This window comes from Nansenia antarctica (assembly GCF_963989245.1).
Source record: "Nansenia antarctica genome assembly, chromosome: 7".
Taxonomy (NCBI): Eukaryota; Metazoa; Chordata; class Actinopteri; order Argentiniformes; family Microstomatidae; genus Nansenia; species Nansenia antarctica.
Genome location: NC_137677.1, coordinates 7902348 through 7920690, shown reverse-complemented (window position 1 = coordinate 7920690; position 18343 = coordinate 7902348). Strand labels below are relative to the sequence as shown.

The following is an 18343-nucleotide window of genomic DNA, read 5'->3' as shown; positions in this document are numbered from 1 at the left end:
TCCAGTAATAAGATAGCTAACAAACAAACCCCCCAAAAAAATATAATAGATGATTTCCTTCCACCGATATTGATGATGGGCTTGGGGATGGGTTGAGCTGAGCTTGGGTGCGAAGTTTGGCCTCCTTTCCTTTTAAAAGGCGCGGAGCTGTCACTCCAAATATGACAGCTGTCAGTCAAGCGGCGTGCATCAGATCTATAAGTGCAGATCTATGAGACCCTATAAGCCCGCAAGTTGGTAGAAATAGAGCCGAAAACAATGCACGATAGTCCCATATAACAGCTCGCAAACAGGGGCCTGACAGATCTGCTTGCTTGCTTTAGATTCGGCAGGCTATGTGTCGGGATAGCTGACAGCTCACAGCTAAAATCTCATAGCCCCAAATCCACTTATCAAAACACAAATAGCTGGCGTTTTAATGTCACTGTCGCTCCTCCAACAAACGGCATCAATATCGTCTCGTCTCGTAAAAAACGGGACGAAAACGGGACGACAAACTTGTCTGTTGCCACGACATCTGTCCAGACAGGCAAGGCTGGCTCTCCCTGTGCTAGCTACGCCTAGCCGCCCCAAAACCACCACCATAAAACGCCCGAGTAACGACAAAGAGCCTCTAGGAAACTGTCCATCAAGCTTTAAACCCCCCAAAAATTGCCCCAAGCCCCCCCAACTAAAAAGCTCACCAACGAAAATACCCCATAAACGAATACATTAGCTTATGTCATGATATAAAACACACGCTTTCTTTCGTCGCTGGCTTTCGTCGCTTCGCTCAGCCCAGCTGAGGTTAGCAGCGAGCTAACCCTGCCTTAGCTCGCTAGCTTAGCACAGCTTAGCCCCACCGCGGTCTCTGCCGTCTGCCTTAGCTCGCTAGCTTAGCATAGGTTAGCCAGCTAACACGGGTCTAACACGGGTGTAGCTTAGCCATTGATGTGATGTTAGCTGCAGTTTTATGCTAAGCTAAACTAAAAAAAACGCCCGATTTGTTGGCCCAACCGCTCTTCTCCAAGCATTCTCCTCCATTAGACGTGGGGGGAAAAAATCAAATAAACAAAAAAAAATGCATTAAAAAAAGGTATAGTTTTTTTTTTTTTTACAAGCGAAAAAGGGGCCCTTATCTCGCTTCGTTGACGTTTATTTTATCGCCCCTTTATAATAATAATTTATTTTCCTGGTTGATATCGCGCGTCACCGACTCCCAGCCCCCGGTGTGTGAGTGCTTACATCCATACACACACACACTGTTGCTCGCGACACTGTCTTGCAGGAGGAGGGAGAGAGTGACTGACAGTGTGGGAAGGCCAATCAAAACGGAGTATTTGCGAGGGTTGGTTAATCAGACATGAAGGGGTGGGATTTTGCGCTCTGCTGTCTGTCTGTCTGTCTGTCTGTCTGCGGGCTGGTCTCTCTCTCCCACTTCTGGAGGCGTGTCGACCAGAAATGTGACTGTGGATGGACGACGCCCCATTCCCTGTCAAACATCTCTGACTTAAGCTACTTTTCCACTGTTGCCAAAAAGCCGCATAAAATACAGTACAGGCCAAAAGTTTGGACACACCTTCTCATTCAATGCGTTTCCTTTATTTTCATGACTATTTGGTACATTGTAGATTCTCACTGAAGGCATCAAAACTATGAATGAACACATAGGAAGTATGTATTTAACAATAAAGTGTGAAATAACTCTAAATATGTCTTATACTTTAGATTCCTCAAAGTAGCCACCCTTTGCTTTTTTGTTGTTAATAAAATATATTATAATAATATTAAATATAATATGTGTTAATAATAATGTTATTATATATACAGTATATATATTTAATATTATTATTATATATTTAAAAATATATTATAATAATATTAAATATAATATGTGTTAATAATAATATGTTATTATATATACAGTATATATATTTAATATTATTATTATATATTTTATTAACAACAACTTTTTTTTTTTTATTAACAACAAAAAAGCAAAGGGTGGCTACTTTGAGGAATCTAAAATATAAGACATATTTAGAGTTATTTCACATTTTTTTGTTAAGTACATCATTCCACATGTGTTCATTCATAGTTTTGATGCCTTCAGTGAGAATCTACAATGTAAATAGTCATGAAAATAAAGGAAACACATTGAATGAGAAGGTGTGTCCAAACTTCAGGCCTGTACTGTAGGTTGAAACTGATGAACGGTTTGGGGGAAAAGTGCAATACCATAACTGTGGTATAACCACAGGTGTCATCTAGTAGTGACATCACTGTCACTGTCTAACTGAAAGGAGTTGGTTTACTTGATTTGCGTTCATGTATGATCTGAGAGCCCATAAGCCTAATGCTCTCTAGCTATCTAAACATTAAGACACAAAAAACACATTCACACTGGTTATTACATGCTTCAGATTACTTGTTATTAAATGACAGAAATGCATGAATGGGATACTAAGATAATTTAGCAGTGTAAATAAATTGACGAATGAATACTTTAATGACCCCTAGAGGGTGATCAAGCCTCAAACTGTCAAGCTATTTATTTTCTGAGCCACAATACAGAAAACTGTAGTTGTATCAATAAAATAAACTATACTACTTCAAATACATAAAAACGTAAATTGATCTTCTTACTTGCACGAGTGAGGTTATCAGTTAGCCATGACGGTGCATGATGTCAAATCTACAATTCACTGTCATCAAAAAAGATTGCAATCAAGGCAGTGTGAAATGTACAGTGGTGAAATGGCGCACTGTGTGAAGTCATTGACAATTTTGTTGAGCCAGATGACATCTTGTGGACATCTAAGGTAATTGCAAGCATTGAGCCAAAAACTATCTTGTATTGTACAGACACACATGCCTCCTTCCTTCCTTCCTTCCTTCCTTGTACATTATGTACTTATATCACTATAAGAGGTTTGAGAGCAGCCAGTTGAGGTGACAGATTTCTACCATATTGGCTTGACCTATGACCTTACAATACATTTCAATGGCTTATTTGAGTAGCGTGCAAAGGTCCTGCAGACTAAGAAAAGAGGTGTGTGTCTTTGAACGTGTCAGGCTTGCCTTCTCCTGCCAACTCTCTGTAGACATGGCGTGTTGACCCTTCACATAATGTTACAGAATTAGATTTCTAACAAACTTGCGGATTGTAAACAAATCCATAAAATAATGCCTATTTCACATTGATGGAGAGCCTCTCCATTCACCACCAGTCACTTCTTTGGATGAATTCCACCCCATCCATGGGGTGTGGCCAAGGGGAACAACTCAATGTGAGTCTATAAAGGTTGAGGCTACTCTGTAAAAAATGTTTTGGAAGCTGCTGCAACTTTTTAAGGCAACAAGCTACACATTATTTTAAGTACAGTATCTGCAACTTCTGGACACAACCATTCTCTGGCATTAATCCCTGAGTAAGTTGAATGTGTAGATGTGTTAGGTGAATGCATAAAATGTGTCTTTTTTTAATTGATTGATATTAAATTGTAAGTCCTCTCAATTTAAGAAGGTAATATCTGCTGAACTGCTGAACTACACATTTGTTGAATGAGGGACAATGAAAGTTTGCAGATTTTGAAATAATTGTGATTAATTGTGAATAAATGAGTTATTATAAGGCATTTGAAGATGAATGAATGAATGGTCTTTATTGTCATTGATATAGTACAGGTACCAAACAACGACATTTGGGAGGGGGGGCTCCCCTGGTGCTAGGAGAAAAAAAAAAAAAAAAAAAAAAGGGAAAAGAGCTGGTTTACATAAATAAAGGCTATGTACACTATCCACTATACTATACTATACAAATAAAACACTGTGCTGTACTCTATGCTATGCTATACCTATTCTAACATTTCCTATCTCTGAACCTTATGTACCCGAAGGTTGTCATATTGCACATAGTGTTATTGCACATTCATTTAAAGTGTCGCAGTTTACAGGTTTGAAATGTGAAGAAATGAAGAATGAAGATGAAGAAAGACCATGGAAGTTTGTGGATTATGGACAATTCTTTCGATTAATTGTGAATAAACAAGTTGTTAAAAGACATTTGAAGAAATGTCAAGTTGAAGAAAGAAGTTTGTGGATAAAACACATATTCTGATCATTTATTATGAATAAACAAGTTGATTGTTAAAAGACGGCTCAACCTCTAACTTGAAATTTAAACAGTTTAAAATGACTGAATGTGAATTTAACAACGCCTTCCATCTCCAATAATGATAGATTTAATCTAGAGTTTGGCTCTCTTTTCTTAAGCTCCCCTGTGCTTTAGCTCACACTGGCTGAGCTCTCTTTAACACCTCCCTCTTATATATACACTCATCCTTAACACATGGGGATATGCGCTCATCCCGTAACACATGGGATATCATACCACAACTGCCACCTAATTTCCTGTATTTTGTTAGAAAGAAAAGAAGGGACTTTCCTGTTACTGTCAGTCCCCACCCACTCACCATATCGCTCTCTTTCACTCCCCCTCCATTTCTCTCTCCCTCCCTCCCTCCCCCCTCCATTTCTCTCTCCCTCCCTCCCTCCCCCCCTCTCTATCCCTCCCTTTCTCCCTCCCCCCTCTCTATCCCTCCCTTTCTCCCTCCCTCCCACTCTCTCTCTCTCTCTCTCTCTCTCACTCACTACCCCTCCCTCTCTCTCTCCCTCCCTATCAGCTTGCCTGCCCCCCCCCCCTCTCTCTCTCTCTCTCTCTCTCTCACTCACTACCCCTCCCTTTCTCCCTCTCTCTCTCTCTCACACAACACCTCCCTTTCTCCCTCCCTCCCTATCAGCCTGCCTGCCCCCCCCCTCTCTCTCTCTCTCTCTCTTTCTCTCTCTCTCTCTCTCTCTCTCTCTCTCTCTCTCTCTCTCTGTCTCACTCCCCCTCCCTTCTTCAGCAGTGGCTCACCTCACCTTGTTCCCATGGCAATGCGGAGCTTAGGCAATCTTAATATCTGAAGCAGCCTGTTGGCAAGTCTAACCGGTTCTGCCTGCTGAGACAAAAGATTGACAAGAGCTCAGAGAGGAGAGGAGTTACAAATACCTGTTGAGGAGGCCCTCATTGCTGTACTGTACAAATACATATAGGATTATTCATAGTGTCTATTGATGCTGTGCTTATGAGTTTGACTGAAAAGTTGGGAAAAGGACAAATATGAATGACCTAGTCCAAAACACAGTTTTATCAATATTAGAAGTTATCAGATTTAGAAGAAAAATTACCATATGCCCATTTGTTCATTGTTTTGATTTACCATGTATTGAATTAATGGTTCAGGACCATGTTCGCAAGGACAAACAGACTGAAGCTCAGCTTCTACCCCAGGGCCATTCAGGCCCTGAACACAGCAAAGACCTAGGTTCTAGGCCCTGGACAATCTAGACAATTTGATGGCAGCTACTAGATTGAAATCAAGTGCAATACTGAAACACAACTGTGAACATTTCAAACCTGCAAACTGCGACACTTTAAATGAATGTGCAATAACACTATGTGCAATATGACAACCCTCGGGTACATAAGGTTCAGAGATAGGACATGTTAGAATAGGTATAGCATAGCATAGAGTACAGCACAGTGTTTTATTTGTATAGTATAGTATAGTGGATAGTGTACATAGCCTTTATTTATGTAAACCAGCTCCTTTCCCTTCTTGTTTTTAGTTTTTTTTTTTCATAGCACCAGGGGAGCCCCCCCTCCCAAATTTCGTTGTATGGTACCTGTACTATATCAATGACAATAAAGACCATTCATTCATTCATTCATTCATTCATTCATTCATTAAACCTTTCAGGGTTTGTTTATCATCCTCTAGTTGTAACCTTTTCTATTCTAAGGCTCTATGTGAAACATGAAGCGTTGAAAGTATGGTGGCAGTAAATGTAAATGCAGCAGCCAGGCCCAGAGAAGGATGGACTCCCATCGAAACTCTATCCCAGCGCAGGGCAGTCCGATCACTCAGGGCGCATTCCATTGACAGAGCAGAGAGAGAGTGTGTTTCACCCAAATACATGCCCTGCATATTCAACTGAAGACGTAACTTACATACGATCACAAGAAGAAGCAGGTTTATTTGTTTGAGTCCCAAAGTTTTTTTTTAAACTGTTCAAACGGATTTACCGTACAACGAAACTTTCACGCAGGTAAACGAATTACCGACGCGCTAAGAGAATGGATCACATATCGCAAAGCAAGTCTGGGGGATCTGCTTATTTACAAGGCGTGTGACAAATTCAAGGTAAATGTTTTCCCTTTTCAAAGATGTTTGTTTTTACTTGACTTCCTTGTTTGTTTATTGGACTTGAGAGTCTGGATTATTGTTTAAAAATATCCGGTGAGTTTACTGTAACGGTAAAAATGAATTAGTAAAGTAGGTTAGGCTAGTCAAATGGATCGGCATTTGGATATTTTTCCACACGTATTTGTCTTTTCCAATCAGGGTGTAAAATGTAAATGCGCAATATTGCATTGTTGGTGTTTACATTGTACAATGGTCACGATCATGATCACTGACATTAAAGAAAACACACCTATGAATTTCCGCAGATGACAAAGACAGTGTTCTTCTTTGTAATGTCCTGATGAAATAGGTCAAATTAACTTAACATTTAAACAAAAAAGGCCTATAGGCAAATGGACGGCTTTAAGACTCGCACGCTGACTAACATGCTAACAACTATCAGGCCTAGAGACCTAATAGATAGATGATAATAAATATAATATATTTGTATTACTGTCTGAATTTGTCTAGTTTTATACAATTTTCCAATTGTTTTCATTTCTTTTGCTGGTTTATTATGATGTAAAATTGTAGGAAACAAGCAAAAATAATAATAATAATAATAATAATAATAATAATAATAATAATTGAGTGGGAGAGACGGGCCGCTGCTGCCAAACGTGCTCAGTTTTGCGTCGCTTCACCGGCAAAAAATCTCACTCCAAAGTTTTTATGAAACTTGGCAGCCCTGTAATTGAGTATTTATGAACACATCTCTTTCAGCGGAGCGTCATGGCGGGCTGCTGGCGATGGTGCAAACGGACCTGCGTTTGTTTTATGACCGATGAAGAGAGGAAGAACCTTTTTGTGGACGAACAAATCAAGAAGATACTGCGAGAGCAGAAAAAGAGAGAGCAAAAGGAAATCAAAGTGCTCTTACTCGGTCAGTAGCTTTTGTCCCTCATAATGGACTTGATCTCTCACCACACCACATTGACATTGCACCTGTGCTTGGAGAAGCTGGGTTGAGAAGTTCTTTGGGTTTTAGAAAGTCATTTGAAAGTGTTCAGAATAAGTAGAGCTGGGCAATGATGGGTGGTCGCCACTTTTCATCAATGCTGACACACAAGCAATGTATTTAGACATTTTGATCAACAACATGCCACTGGTTTGGTTTTCATAAGTCAGATAAAAAAGCAATTTATACATTTGTAAATAACATGCACTTACTAAATACAGTAAACCCCTGACCAGGACTGGATATAAGCTTTTTTTTTTATTTTTATCAATAGCCTACAAAGAGAAACATTTCAAGCATGTGGCAACATGTTACAATGTGAAGAATGAGAGAGAGAGAGAGAGAGAGAGGTAGGGAGAGTGAGAGAGAGAGGGAGAGAGAGAGAGAGAGAGAGAGAGTGAGAGAGAGAGAGTGAGAGAGAGAGTGAGAGTGGTCTAGGCATAGCCTACAATAAACCTCCACGATTCAAAGAAACACACAATAAATGTTTTTCACACTTTCGATCATACGATTTGTGGTCATCGGGTAATCCTGGCCTCTCTGCCCAGGGCCAATGTGAAGGGAATTCTGCAGGACAGGACAGGACAAGTCAAACATGGCATAGCCTACGCTCTGGAAGTGGACAGAACGATAGTCAAGAGGGAGAACAGTGTATATAGTAAGTCACAACCTACGTATCACTGTAAACTGACTCATCCTGACTTCAGAGTGAGGTTGCCCTATAGTTACAGATCCAGGACCAACTAGCCCTCCCTAAATCCTAACCGTAACCACCAGAGTTAACATGCTACGCTGATCCAAAACCAGTGTCATGGTGCAGCTTTGCCCTACTTCTATGACGATGGTCTATATTTACCCTACTTCTTTGACCAACGGTCTATATTTACCCTACTTCGTTCTTTGAGGTTGGTCTATATTTACCCATCTTCTATAAAGGTTGGTTCATATCTGTCAGTCACAAGGCTCACTACTTCCTGAAGGATTTACTGTATTTCTTACTGGAATAATAGTAGCTTCCTCTCTGGCATTCACCTCAGGGCTGCTACAGTTTGCTGATAGTAAATCATAGCTTGAAACACAAACAGTGTGAAACATGGGATGTTTTGATAAGATAGTGAGCGCAAATGTTCTGTGGTTTTCAGTTATCTCCTAATGCTGGCGAGGCGTCAGTAGATTACAGTAAAGGACACTTTATTTAGGGGAAACCTCAGCCACGTACCTGAAAAAGGTATTGTTTGGTCAATAAGTGGGAAGTGGGACCTTGGACTTAACCAGGGTTGGAGGTGACAAAAGGTGTCTACTTCTCTGCAGGGTTGGGATGGGTGGGGTGCTTGGGTGGGATGGGGGCGAGGTGTACTTGGGTAGTTGAGAGATCAAGTGGTTGGGATGGGCGGGGAGGTGTGGATGGGCTAGTGGGCAAAGACATATTACTGAACGGGCCTACCGGGCCCAGGCCCAGGGGCCCCAGAGATCAGGGGGCCCTTTGCATTTCTTGTCGCAGGGATGCCGGTAGAAAATGTCCTACTGTAACTGGGACAAATGAGATTCCTTATATGAACGTAAAAAAAATATTTTGAATATACTTTTGAATATACTATTTTGAACAATTTTATAGGGGCCCACGTCTTGCAAAAAAAGAGAAGCTTGTGTGGGCTACATAGTTTCTATAGCCTACTCAGATTCTAATGCGAATACAGGCTACATTCCCATTGGATTAATGAGTAGGCTATAGAAACTAGACACTAGAGGGCGCTGTCACTTTGTGTACTGGGGGACAGGTCACGAGGTCAATGTCACGTGGTCACGAGGTCAATGTCATTAACAAAGAACTTGAGACTGACAACGCACAGGTAAAATGGAGCACCGTCACACATTAAGTGGAGCAGCTAAACGAAAGATAAAAAAAGCAAAAGAAGCAAAACAATCTGATATTTTACATCATGTTCCTCGAATTTCAAATTTTTTCAAGAATATTACAACAAATGAAGAGAACAACATTAGGGTTGCGGGGGAGGCTGACGAGCCCACCGTGGGAGATGAGCAACAGCCAGAGCCAGTCAGCAGCACTGCTAGTGCTAGTGCGAATGCTGCACCACCAGGGCAACTGTTGGTGCTGGCGAGTGAGGAAGAGGAGCAGGCCGGTGCTCAAGAGGCCAAACGGCAACGCGTGTCGCCTCCGCCGCCTGCTAACACGGAGGATCAGTTACAGACTACTCAAAGAGAGGAGAGCGAGGCTTGGTTTGAAACCGTAACTGACCCAGCTTTGTGGGAGATCACTCAAAGTAAGCGGGCCAAGGCGGTTCTAATTGACAGAGGAGTTAAAGTGTTCCAGAATCGGCGTGCACATTATCTAGCGTCTGTAAGGGATAGTGGGATTGGTGGCAAATCCAGAGTTTTAACAAATGAACAGCTGAAATGCATTTTGCCCAATGGCCAAGTGGTTGATAGAGAGTGGATTACGTATTCCCCATCCACAGGAAATATTTATTGTTTTGCATGCAAGCTGTTGTCCACTAAGTCACATGCATTCGTTACTGGCTATTGTGACTGGAAACACCCAGAGCGAATCAGCGAGCACGAGAGAAGTGAAGAACATCATGCCTGCATGCTTGCCCTGCATCAGAGAATCACATGTGCCACCGTGGACGCCGACCTTATGAAGCAAATCGATGGAGAGAGGCAATATTGGAGAGAGGTGCTTAGGAGAGTTGTCTCCGTCATCAAGTTCTTAGGGGAGAGGGGTCACGCATTTAGGGGGCATGATGAATTGCTAGATTCCCCACACAATGGAAACTACTTGGGCATCTTAGAATTGTTGTCACAATATGACCCGTTCTTGGCTGAGCATATAAGAAAGTTTGGACAAAAGGGAAGGGGCAGTGTTTCATATTTATCCTCAACAATTTGCGAACAATTTATAGAACTAATGGGAGAGAAAACTAAACAAGCCATTACAAAGGAATTACATGATGCTAAGTATTTCTCTGTAATAGTCGACTCGACGCCCGATTTATCCCATGTAGATCAGCTTACCTTTATATTCAGATTTGTGAGCAAAACAGGCCATGTAGTGGAACGCTTTCTAGGATTTGAACCCATCACCAGTCACACAGGGGAAAGCTTAGCACACTGTGTTGTCTCAATGGTGCATGATCTTGGACTTGATATAGAAAACTGCCGTGGACAGTCGTATGATAATGCCAGTAATATGTCTGGAAAATACAATGGATTGCAGGCACATCTAAAGAAGAGGAATCCACTTATTCACTATGTCCCCTGTGCTGCCCATTCTTTGAATCTGGTCGGTGTCAACAGTATTGATGCCTGTAGCGATCTAGTTGGCAAATATTTTGACTTGTTGCAGTCTCTATATGCGTTCACCTCCGCCTCCACACATCGCTGGGCCACAGTATTTGGGGATTCAAATATGCCCATAAGTTTAACACTTAAATCTCTCTCCTCTACACGCTGGAGTTGCCGTGCTGACTCAACGAAAGCACTGTGGCAAAATTATGAAAAGATACAAGAGAAGCTTCGGACTTTGTCTACGGATCAGATGGAAAATAGGGCCACGCGCTCTGAAGCAGCTGGGCTCTGTGCGCAATTGGATAGGTTGGAAATGGCGTTCTTGGCCAAGTTTTGGGATACCATATTATCAAGATTTCAAGCAACCAGCGCTATTTTGCAGCAAAGAAATATAGCCCTTTTAACCGCAGTTAGGGCACTTGAATCGTTGCGTGATTTTGTGGCTGCACAAAGAGACCTTTTTGACAGTTTTGAAAGCGCAGCTCTGAGTATACCGGGTGTCAGCCAGACTTACAGACATGATAGCCATCGCAGAAAGAGACGCAATACTTTTGCTGACGAGAATGGAGAGCAGGATATTGAGCTTGATGGAAGACGCAAGTTTCAGATAGAGACCTTCAATGTTGCCATCGACACGCTTATTCAGAGCCTCGGACACCGTCTGGAGGCCTACGGACACCTGTGCAGTTTGTTCAATGTGCTTTTCTATGTCAAATCCAATGAGTCCAATGCCTCACTCATTGAGAAGGCAAAAGTTCTGGCATCTGCATACCCATCTGACCTAGATGTCAGTTTAGCCGATGAACTAATTCAGCTCAGATCTTTTATTAAGGCTGAAGAGGATAAAAGCCCACAAGGACTACTCCGCGTAATTATCGATCGTGGCCTGCAATCTATGTTTCCAAATGTTTATGTTGCGCTGCAGCTATTTTTTACTCTGCCTGTAACCAATTGCGAAGGGGAGCGGTCATTCTCTGTGCTGTCCAGGATTAAAAACGAACTGCGGACTAAAATGACGCAACACCGTCTCAAGGCTCTTTCTCTCATGGCAATTGAGAGCGAACTGACCAAATCACTGGACTTTGATGATATCGTGGATGATTTTGCACGAAGCAGAGCCAGGAAAAAATGCATTGCATAAGGTAAGACTATTTTAGGATTAATTTAGTCTTATAAAGCCATCCTGTGGTTGCTATATATGACACCATAGTGTTGCCAATTGTTTTTGTTTGAAAGCGGTGTATTTTGTTACTGTACATGTACTGTTGTTGGCTTCAATTGAGTGTGGCATGCCTGTGTTGTAAATCCTGTGTCGTTGAAATACAGGTGATTTTTTTCTAGTTATTGTGCTGTTGGCTTTGAGTGTTCCTCCGCTGTAAAACCTGTTGAGATGCAGGTGAACGTAGGCTGTCTTATATGCTGTTGGCATTGTGTTTACTTGCGCTCAAAAAAAAAAAAAAAAAAAAAAAAAAAATGTGTTTGCGCTGGGGAGGGGGGGGGGGCCTTTCTACACGTCCAGGCCCAGGGGCCCATTTTTTCATGATCCGCCTATGCTAGTGGGGTAAGGGTACAATGAGTTTAGATCATTTTTTGTTCCTGTTTTTCCCTGACTAGTATCGCTTGTTGTTGTTGTTGTTGTTGTTGTTGTTGTTGTTATATGTTGATACTTACATATGTTGATACTTACATTTGTCATGTTTAGTATTTTTCATATGTGAAAGCATAAGTAATTGGAGCATAAGTAATTTGTGCAATGTCTATATATGCTTCCCAATAAACATATTGAAACAGCAACAAAAAAACAAGGGCGATATCAAAAACATAACAAGACAAAAACAAAGGAAGATAATCCGAGTGTTATAGAGAAACCAGAGGAGTTTGCATAGTAAGGACAAGGATCAAGAGAGGACTGTAAGAGGGCTGTACCATACAGTACATGATCTACTGTACATGTGTTCATGATCCCCCCCTCTCTTAACTGTTCTCCATCCACGCTGGGCTCTGTGTCCTCAGGTACGGGTGAGAGCGGCAAGACCACCTTCATCAGACAGATGAGGATCATCCATGGGAAGGGCTTCTCTGAGGAGGAGAGACGGGCCTTCTCCAAACTCATCTTCCAGAACATCTTCACAGCTGTGAAGGCTATGACAGGGGCCATGGCCAACCTCAGGATCCCCTACTCCAACCCAGAGAACGAGGTCAGCTGACAGCTGTTCTCTGTTCTCGGTCCATTCTCTATGTAATATTGATCATAATGATAATAATATGATATACTGACCTCTTACACTGGTCAATGGAAACGGAGAGAGAGAGCAAAATAATATATAATGGGTAGTAGTAGTAGTAGACTAGTAGTAGTATAGTAGTAGTAGTAGTAGTAGTAGTAGTAGTAGTAGTAGTAGTAGTAGTAGTAGTAGTAGTAGTAGTAGTAGTAGTGGTAGTAGTGGTAGTAGTGGTGGTAGTAGTAGAAGTAGTAGTAGTAGTAGTAGTAGTAGTAGTAGTAGTAGTAGTAGTAGTAGTAGTAGTAGTAGTAGTAGTAGTAGTAGTAGCGGTAGCAGTAGTAGTATAGTAGTAGTAGTAGTAACAGTAGTAGTAGTAGTAGTAGTAGTAGTAGTAGTAGTAGTAGTAGTAGTAGCAGTAGTAGTATAGTAGTAGTAGTAGTAGTAGTAGTGGTAGTAGTAGTAGTAGTAGTAGTAGTAGCAGTAGCAGCAGTAGCAGTAGTAGTATAGTAGTAGTAACAGTAGTAGTAGTAGTAGTAGTAGTAGTAGTAGTAGTAGTAGTAGTAGTAGTAGTAGTAGTAGTAGTAGTAGTAGTAGTAGTAGTAGTAGTAGTAGTAGTAGTATGGACATATGGCTGAGACTGTCTCCTGCCCTCAGATGTAGTAGAAGTAGCGGTATGGTGAGTAGTGGTGGTAGTAGTAGTAGTAGTAGTAGTAGTAGTAGTAGTAGTAGTAGTAGTAGTAGTAGTAGTAGTAGTAGTAGTAGCAGCAGTAGCAGTAGCAGTAGTAGTATAGTAGTAGTAGTAGTAGTAGTAGTAGTAGTATGGACATATGGCTGAGACTGTCTCCTGTCCTCAGATGTATGCTAAGTGGGTGCAGGATGTGGAGTTGATGCAAGTCATCCAGCTGGACCGAGGATATGTGGAGGCCATCCGGCGCCTGTGGGCTGACTCAGGTATCAGAGCCTGCTACTGTCGCCGCAGCGAGTACCAGCTGCTGGACTCCACAGAATAGTGAGTACCACTACTTTATTAAGCGTTTTTACGGAGGGATTTGTATCAGGTACAAAGTTATAGCTTTCGGATATTTTCCTTATCAACTGCCGAATCCACCATCCCCACTGGAGGGAGCTAGATCCCAACTAATATCTATAGATTCAGCTCTCAGCCATGTTGAAACCTTTCGACCATAGAAGGTTCTAGCAACACAAACAACCATCTTGTTGTCAGGCACCATTCAGTTCATACAGAACACATCTCAAACTTACTTTTATACTTCCTCCTCTTAGCCGTCAAATCACAGAATCACAGTACCACCAGAATACTATATGAATGAAAAACACAGCTCAGTTACCGCAATGTCTTCCTGTCTCTCTCTCTCTCTCCTCCTCTCTCTCTCTCTCTCTCTCTCTCTCTCTCTCTCCTCTCTCTCTCTCATCTCTCTCTCTCTCTCTCTCTCTCTCTCTCTCTCTCTCTCTCTCTCTCTCTCTCTCTCTCTCTCTCTCTCTCTCTCTCTCTCTCTCTCTCTCTCTCTCTCTCTCTCTCTCTCTCTCTCTCTCTCTCTCTCTCTCTCTCTCTCTCTCTCTCTCTCTCTCAGAAACATACATACAGCCAGTCAACATGTCAGGCAACATTCTATAAATGACAAGTTGTCTGATACAAGTTCTCTATCCCTCTTGGTTTCATTTCTCAGCTCAGTTCATTCTGATCAGGCATCTGATGGCCGAACGACGCGTGCCATGTCATACTGTATCGCTACTAGAATAGCACTGTAATTGTATCACCAATTTAGCATGTTCTTTCTCTCTCTCTCTCTCTCTCTCCAGCTACATGACTAACCTGGACCGTATATCCAGTCCAAACTACATCCCCACAGCTCAGGACGTGCTGCGGGTTCGATACCCCACCACCGGCATCCATGACTACTCCTTCAACATCAAAGCCATCACACTCAGGTAGACACCGCTGCACACTCACTCATATCAGTCAAACATCAAGGGGACAATATATGTGATGGCAGCGGGTGAAAGGGGGAACAAGTCGGCAACTGACCATGTTCAGGCTTTTATTCTGAAAAATGTAAATACATTTCAACGTTGTTGAAAAATCAATGACACACTCGCTAGTCAAGCCAGTTAACACAGCTTGTTTTGTGAGCCTGCTAACAATATAAAGCAGTGTTATTGTTAACTAGGTAGTAGTGGGGATTATTCACCTAATCCACTGCATTGCAATATTTTGGCTTGACTAGCGAGTGTGTCATTGATTTTCAACAACATTGACATTTACAGTATTTACATTTTTCAGAATAAAAGTCCAAACATTTGGTCGGTTGCCGACTTGTTCCCAGTTCACCAGTGCTCGGGCGGTAGGACTGTGAAATACTCTGCAGGCTCTCAGAGATATTGTCTGCCCCTTGCCTGCTTTGAACACACATTGTTTTTGTGCAATCAAAATTGTTCGTTCTGCGGCCCACGTTTTTATGACTTTGGAAGGTCCAGCTGTGTTCAGGTTTTCTGTCTTATTCCTCTGTCCCTCTTATGAATGGTTGGACTGCCGATCCCTCTCTGCAATCAATCCTCCACAGCCCTGAACAGGATACATGATGGAATAAACGATCGGCGTGGCAATTAAGGCTTTTTTGCACTTTGTGATTCATTTGCATGAGGACTTGAAATGAGGCAGGCAGGAGAAATAGGAGAGAGAGAGAGAGAGAGAGAGAGAGAGGAGAGAGAGAGAGGAGAGAGAGAGAGAGAGAGAGAGAGGAGAGAGAGAGAGAGGAGAGAGAGAGGGGAGAGGAGCAGTGTTTTCTGGGGATATGGCAGCTTCTCTCACAGTGTTAGCTACACGTCCAGAGAGAGCTCCAGCTCATTAGGAAACCTGACCAGCTGTCTCATCCAGACAGGGGCCCTGCCATCCACAAGCTCTACAAACACCTTATTGATGAAGGGCATCGCGCTGTGTGTGTCTGTGTGTGTGTGTGTGTGTGTGTGTGTGTTGTTATAACACATGTTAAATATCCAAAGTGCACATCTAAACTCTCTCCCTCTCTCTCTCTCTCCCCCCCCTCTCTCTCCCCCTCTCTCTCTCTCTCTCTTTCTCTCTCTCTCCCCCCCCTCTCTCCCCCTCTCTCTCTCCCCCCCCCCTCTCTCTCTCCCCCCCTCTCTCTCTCCCCCCCCCCTCTCTTTCCCCCCCTCTCTCTCTCTCTCTCTCTCTCTCTCTCTCTCTCTCTCTCTCTCTCTCCCCCCACTCTCTCTCTCTCTCCCCCCTCTCTCCCTCTCTTCCCCCCCCCTCCCTCTCTCTCTCTTCCCCCCCCCTCTCTCTCCCCCCCCCTCCTCTCCCCCCCTCTCTCTCTCTCCCCCCTCTCAGGATTGTGGACGTAGGAGGACAGAAGTCAGAGAGGAGGAAGTGGATCCATTGTTTTGAGAACGTCACGTCCCTCATCTTCCTGGCCTCCCTCAGCGAGTATGACCAGGTCCTGGAGGAGAGAGACACCGACGTGAGCTTCTGTCTGTCTGTCTGTTTGTCTGTTTGTCTGTCTGGCTGGCTGTTTGTCTCTGTCTGTCTGTTTGTCTCTGTCTGTCTGTCTGTCTGTCTGTCTGTCTGTATCTCTTTGTCTGTCTCTGTCTGTCTGCCTGCCTGCCTGTCTGTCTGTCTGTTTGTCTCTGTCTGTCTGTCTTTCTGTCTGTATCTCTCTGTCTGTCTCTGTCTGTCTGCCGGTCTGCCTGTCTGCCTGTCTGTCTGTCTGTCTGTCTATCTCTGTCTGTCTCTGTCTGTCTCTGTCTGTCTGTCTGTATCTCTCTGTCTGTCTTTGTCTGTCTGTTTGCATGTCTGTCTGCTGTCTGTTTGCATGTCTGTCTTTCTTTCTGTCTGCCTGTCTGCCTGTGTGTCTGCCTGTCTGTCTGTCTGTCTGTCCTTTCTCATCTTTGGCCCTTAGGGTTTATTTCATGAAATATTTGTATCTCATCGCAGGGTCTCAAACATCCCTCACCGCAGGGTCTCATATATCCATTCCTAACCACCAACAGGTTTCACTGTTGCATATCACATGTGCTGCTGCCATAGACCAATCTGGCCTCCCCCCCCCACATACACGCACACACACACACACACACACACACACACACACACACCAACCACCAGAGCTCGCTAAGCTGTTTATCTCTTCGCTACACTTTTTAGTCTCCCTCTAAATTCATTAACCTCCTCTGTGCCCACTGCCCCCCTCCCCACCCCCCTCGCCTGCCCCCCCCGTCCCCCCCCGTCCTTATCTCACCCTCCCCTCCCCCTCTCAGAACCGCATGGAGGAGAGCCTGGCGCTGTTCTACACCACCATCCACTCCAACTGGTTTCACAGCACTTCCATCATCCTCTTCCTCAACAAGATGGACATCCTGGCTGATAAGATCCAGACGTCAGATCTGCAGAAGTACTTCCGAGAATTCACAGGTACGGACGCCAGGCGCCCGGCCGGTAAAGGGCACCGCTGTTCCTGTCCTCGTCGGGAGAGATAACAGTGTCGGTGTGATGATGAATGTGAATCCGTGGAGGCTGGTGGAGGTAGAAGAAGTTGGAAGACGGGGCTCATTGTAATGCAAGGAATGAAAATGAGGAACGGTATCGACATTACATTCTGTCCTGTGCGTTTACAACGAAGCCTGTCATTTACAAAGAAGCCTGTCGTCCAATTTCTGCCTCCTCCAGCCTCCCCTGATGTGAAACACATTGAGTGAGCCCCAATCATTCCGTTTTTTTTCTTCTCTCAGGCTGATTTCGATGTTGAGATGTAGCTACTGTCATCGTCGTTGTCCTCCCCCTCCCCGCCCCTCCCCTCCCCCCCAGAAAATAGCCAGAAAATAGTAAACAACCCTGACATTCCAAAAAGTCATTTAGAAACTCATTTCAGAGCCTAGAGCTGTTTTTTCTTTCTTCTCTCTCCTGTGAGTGGCGGTCATCAGGGGGACTTTAACGAATACTTCACCTTACAAGCCTTACAAGCGTTACCGACAAACTAAATGTTTTCTTTTCTTTTCATCAATTAGAATGTTCCCATGCAGGGGGGGGGGGGGGAGTCTTCGTCAGGTTCTGAAGGTGATTGATAAACAGTGTCACTTCCAGGTGTGTGGCGTGGGTGTGTGGCGGGCTAATGATCTGCCTGCACAGATGTGGAAGGTAGCGAGACCTCCCTCGTCTCCAGCTTCCCTGACACCTCAGCTCTGCTCCGCCACGCACCTCATCTCACCCTGTTACCCATGGCAACCGCAGATATACACTGCTCTTCTTTGCATGGCTCGGAAGTGTCTACGGGTTGTCTTGTCAAATTATTAATATCCTGTAGTAGGTCGTTACTGGGCATTTGACATTATCGTTATCGTTTGAGCTTTCGACATACAGTCATTATGGTGGATAATGTTATGATGACTAGGCGGTTGCGTAATACGATATCATCATTTCATTTAAAAAAACGACAACAACACTGGTCCACTGGGACCATATATACTGAAAGATGTATGCACTCACTACAATGTAAGTCGCCTTGGATAAAAGCGAAAATGCCATATACTAAAATGGCATATACTGTCTAATTTTTCTT

At 43.3% G+C, this 18343-nt stretch overlaps 1 protein-coding gene across 1 annotated transcript; it reads left to right on the top strand.

The window, feature by feature from the left end:
- Nucleotides 1–7001: 7001 nt before the first annotated feature.
- On the top strand, nucleotides 7002–17264 carry LOC308161971 (guanine nucleotide-binding protein subunit alpha-15-like; the record flags this gene model as incomplete). Its single annotated transcript, XM_080536052.1, has 6 exons — nucleotides 7002–7152; nucleotides 12547–12731; nucleotides 13610–13764; nucleotides 14577–14705; nucleotides 16120–16249; nucleotides 17046–17264. The coding sequence occupies 6 exons, from the start codon at nucleotides 7002–7004 to the stop codon at nucleotides 17262–17264; spliced, it is 969 nt and encodes a 322-aa protein (XP_080392178.1).
- Between the last annotated feature and the right edge of the window lie 1079 nt (nucleotides 17265–18343).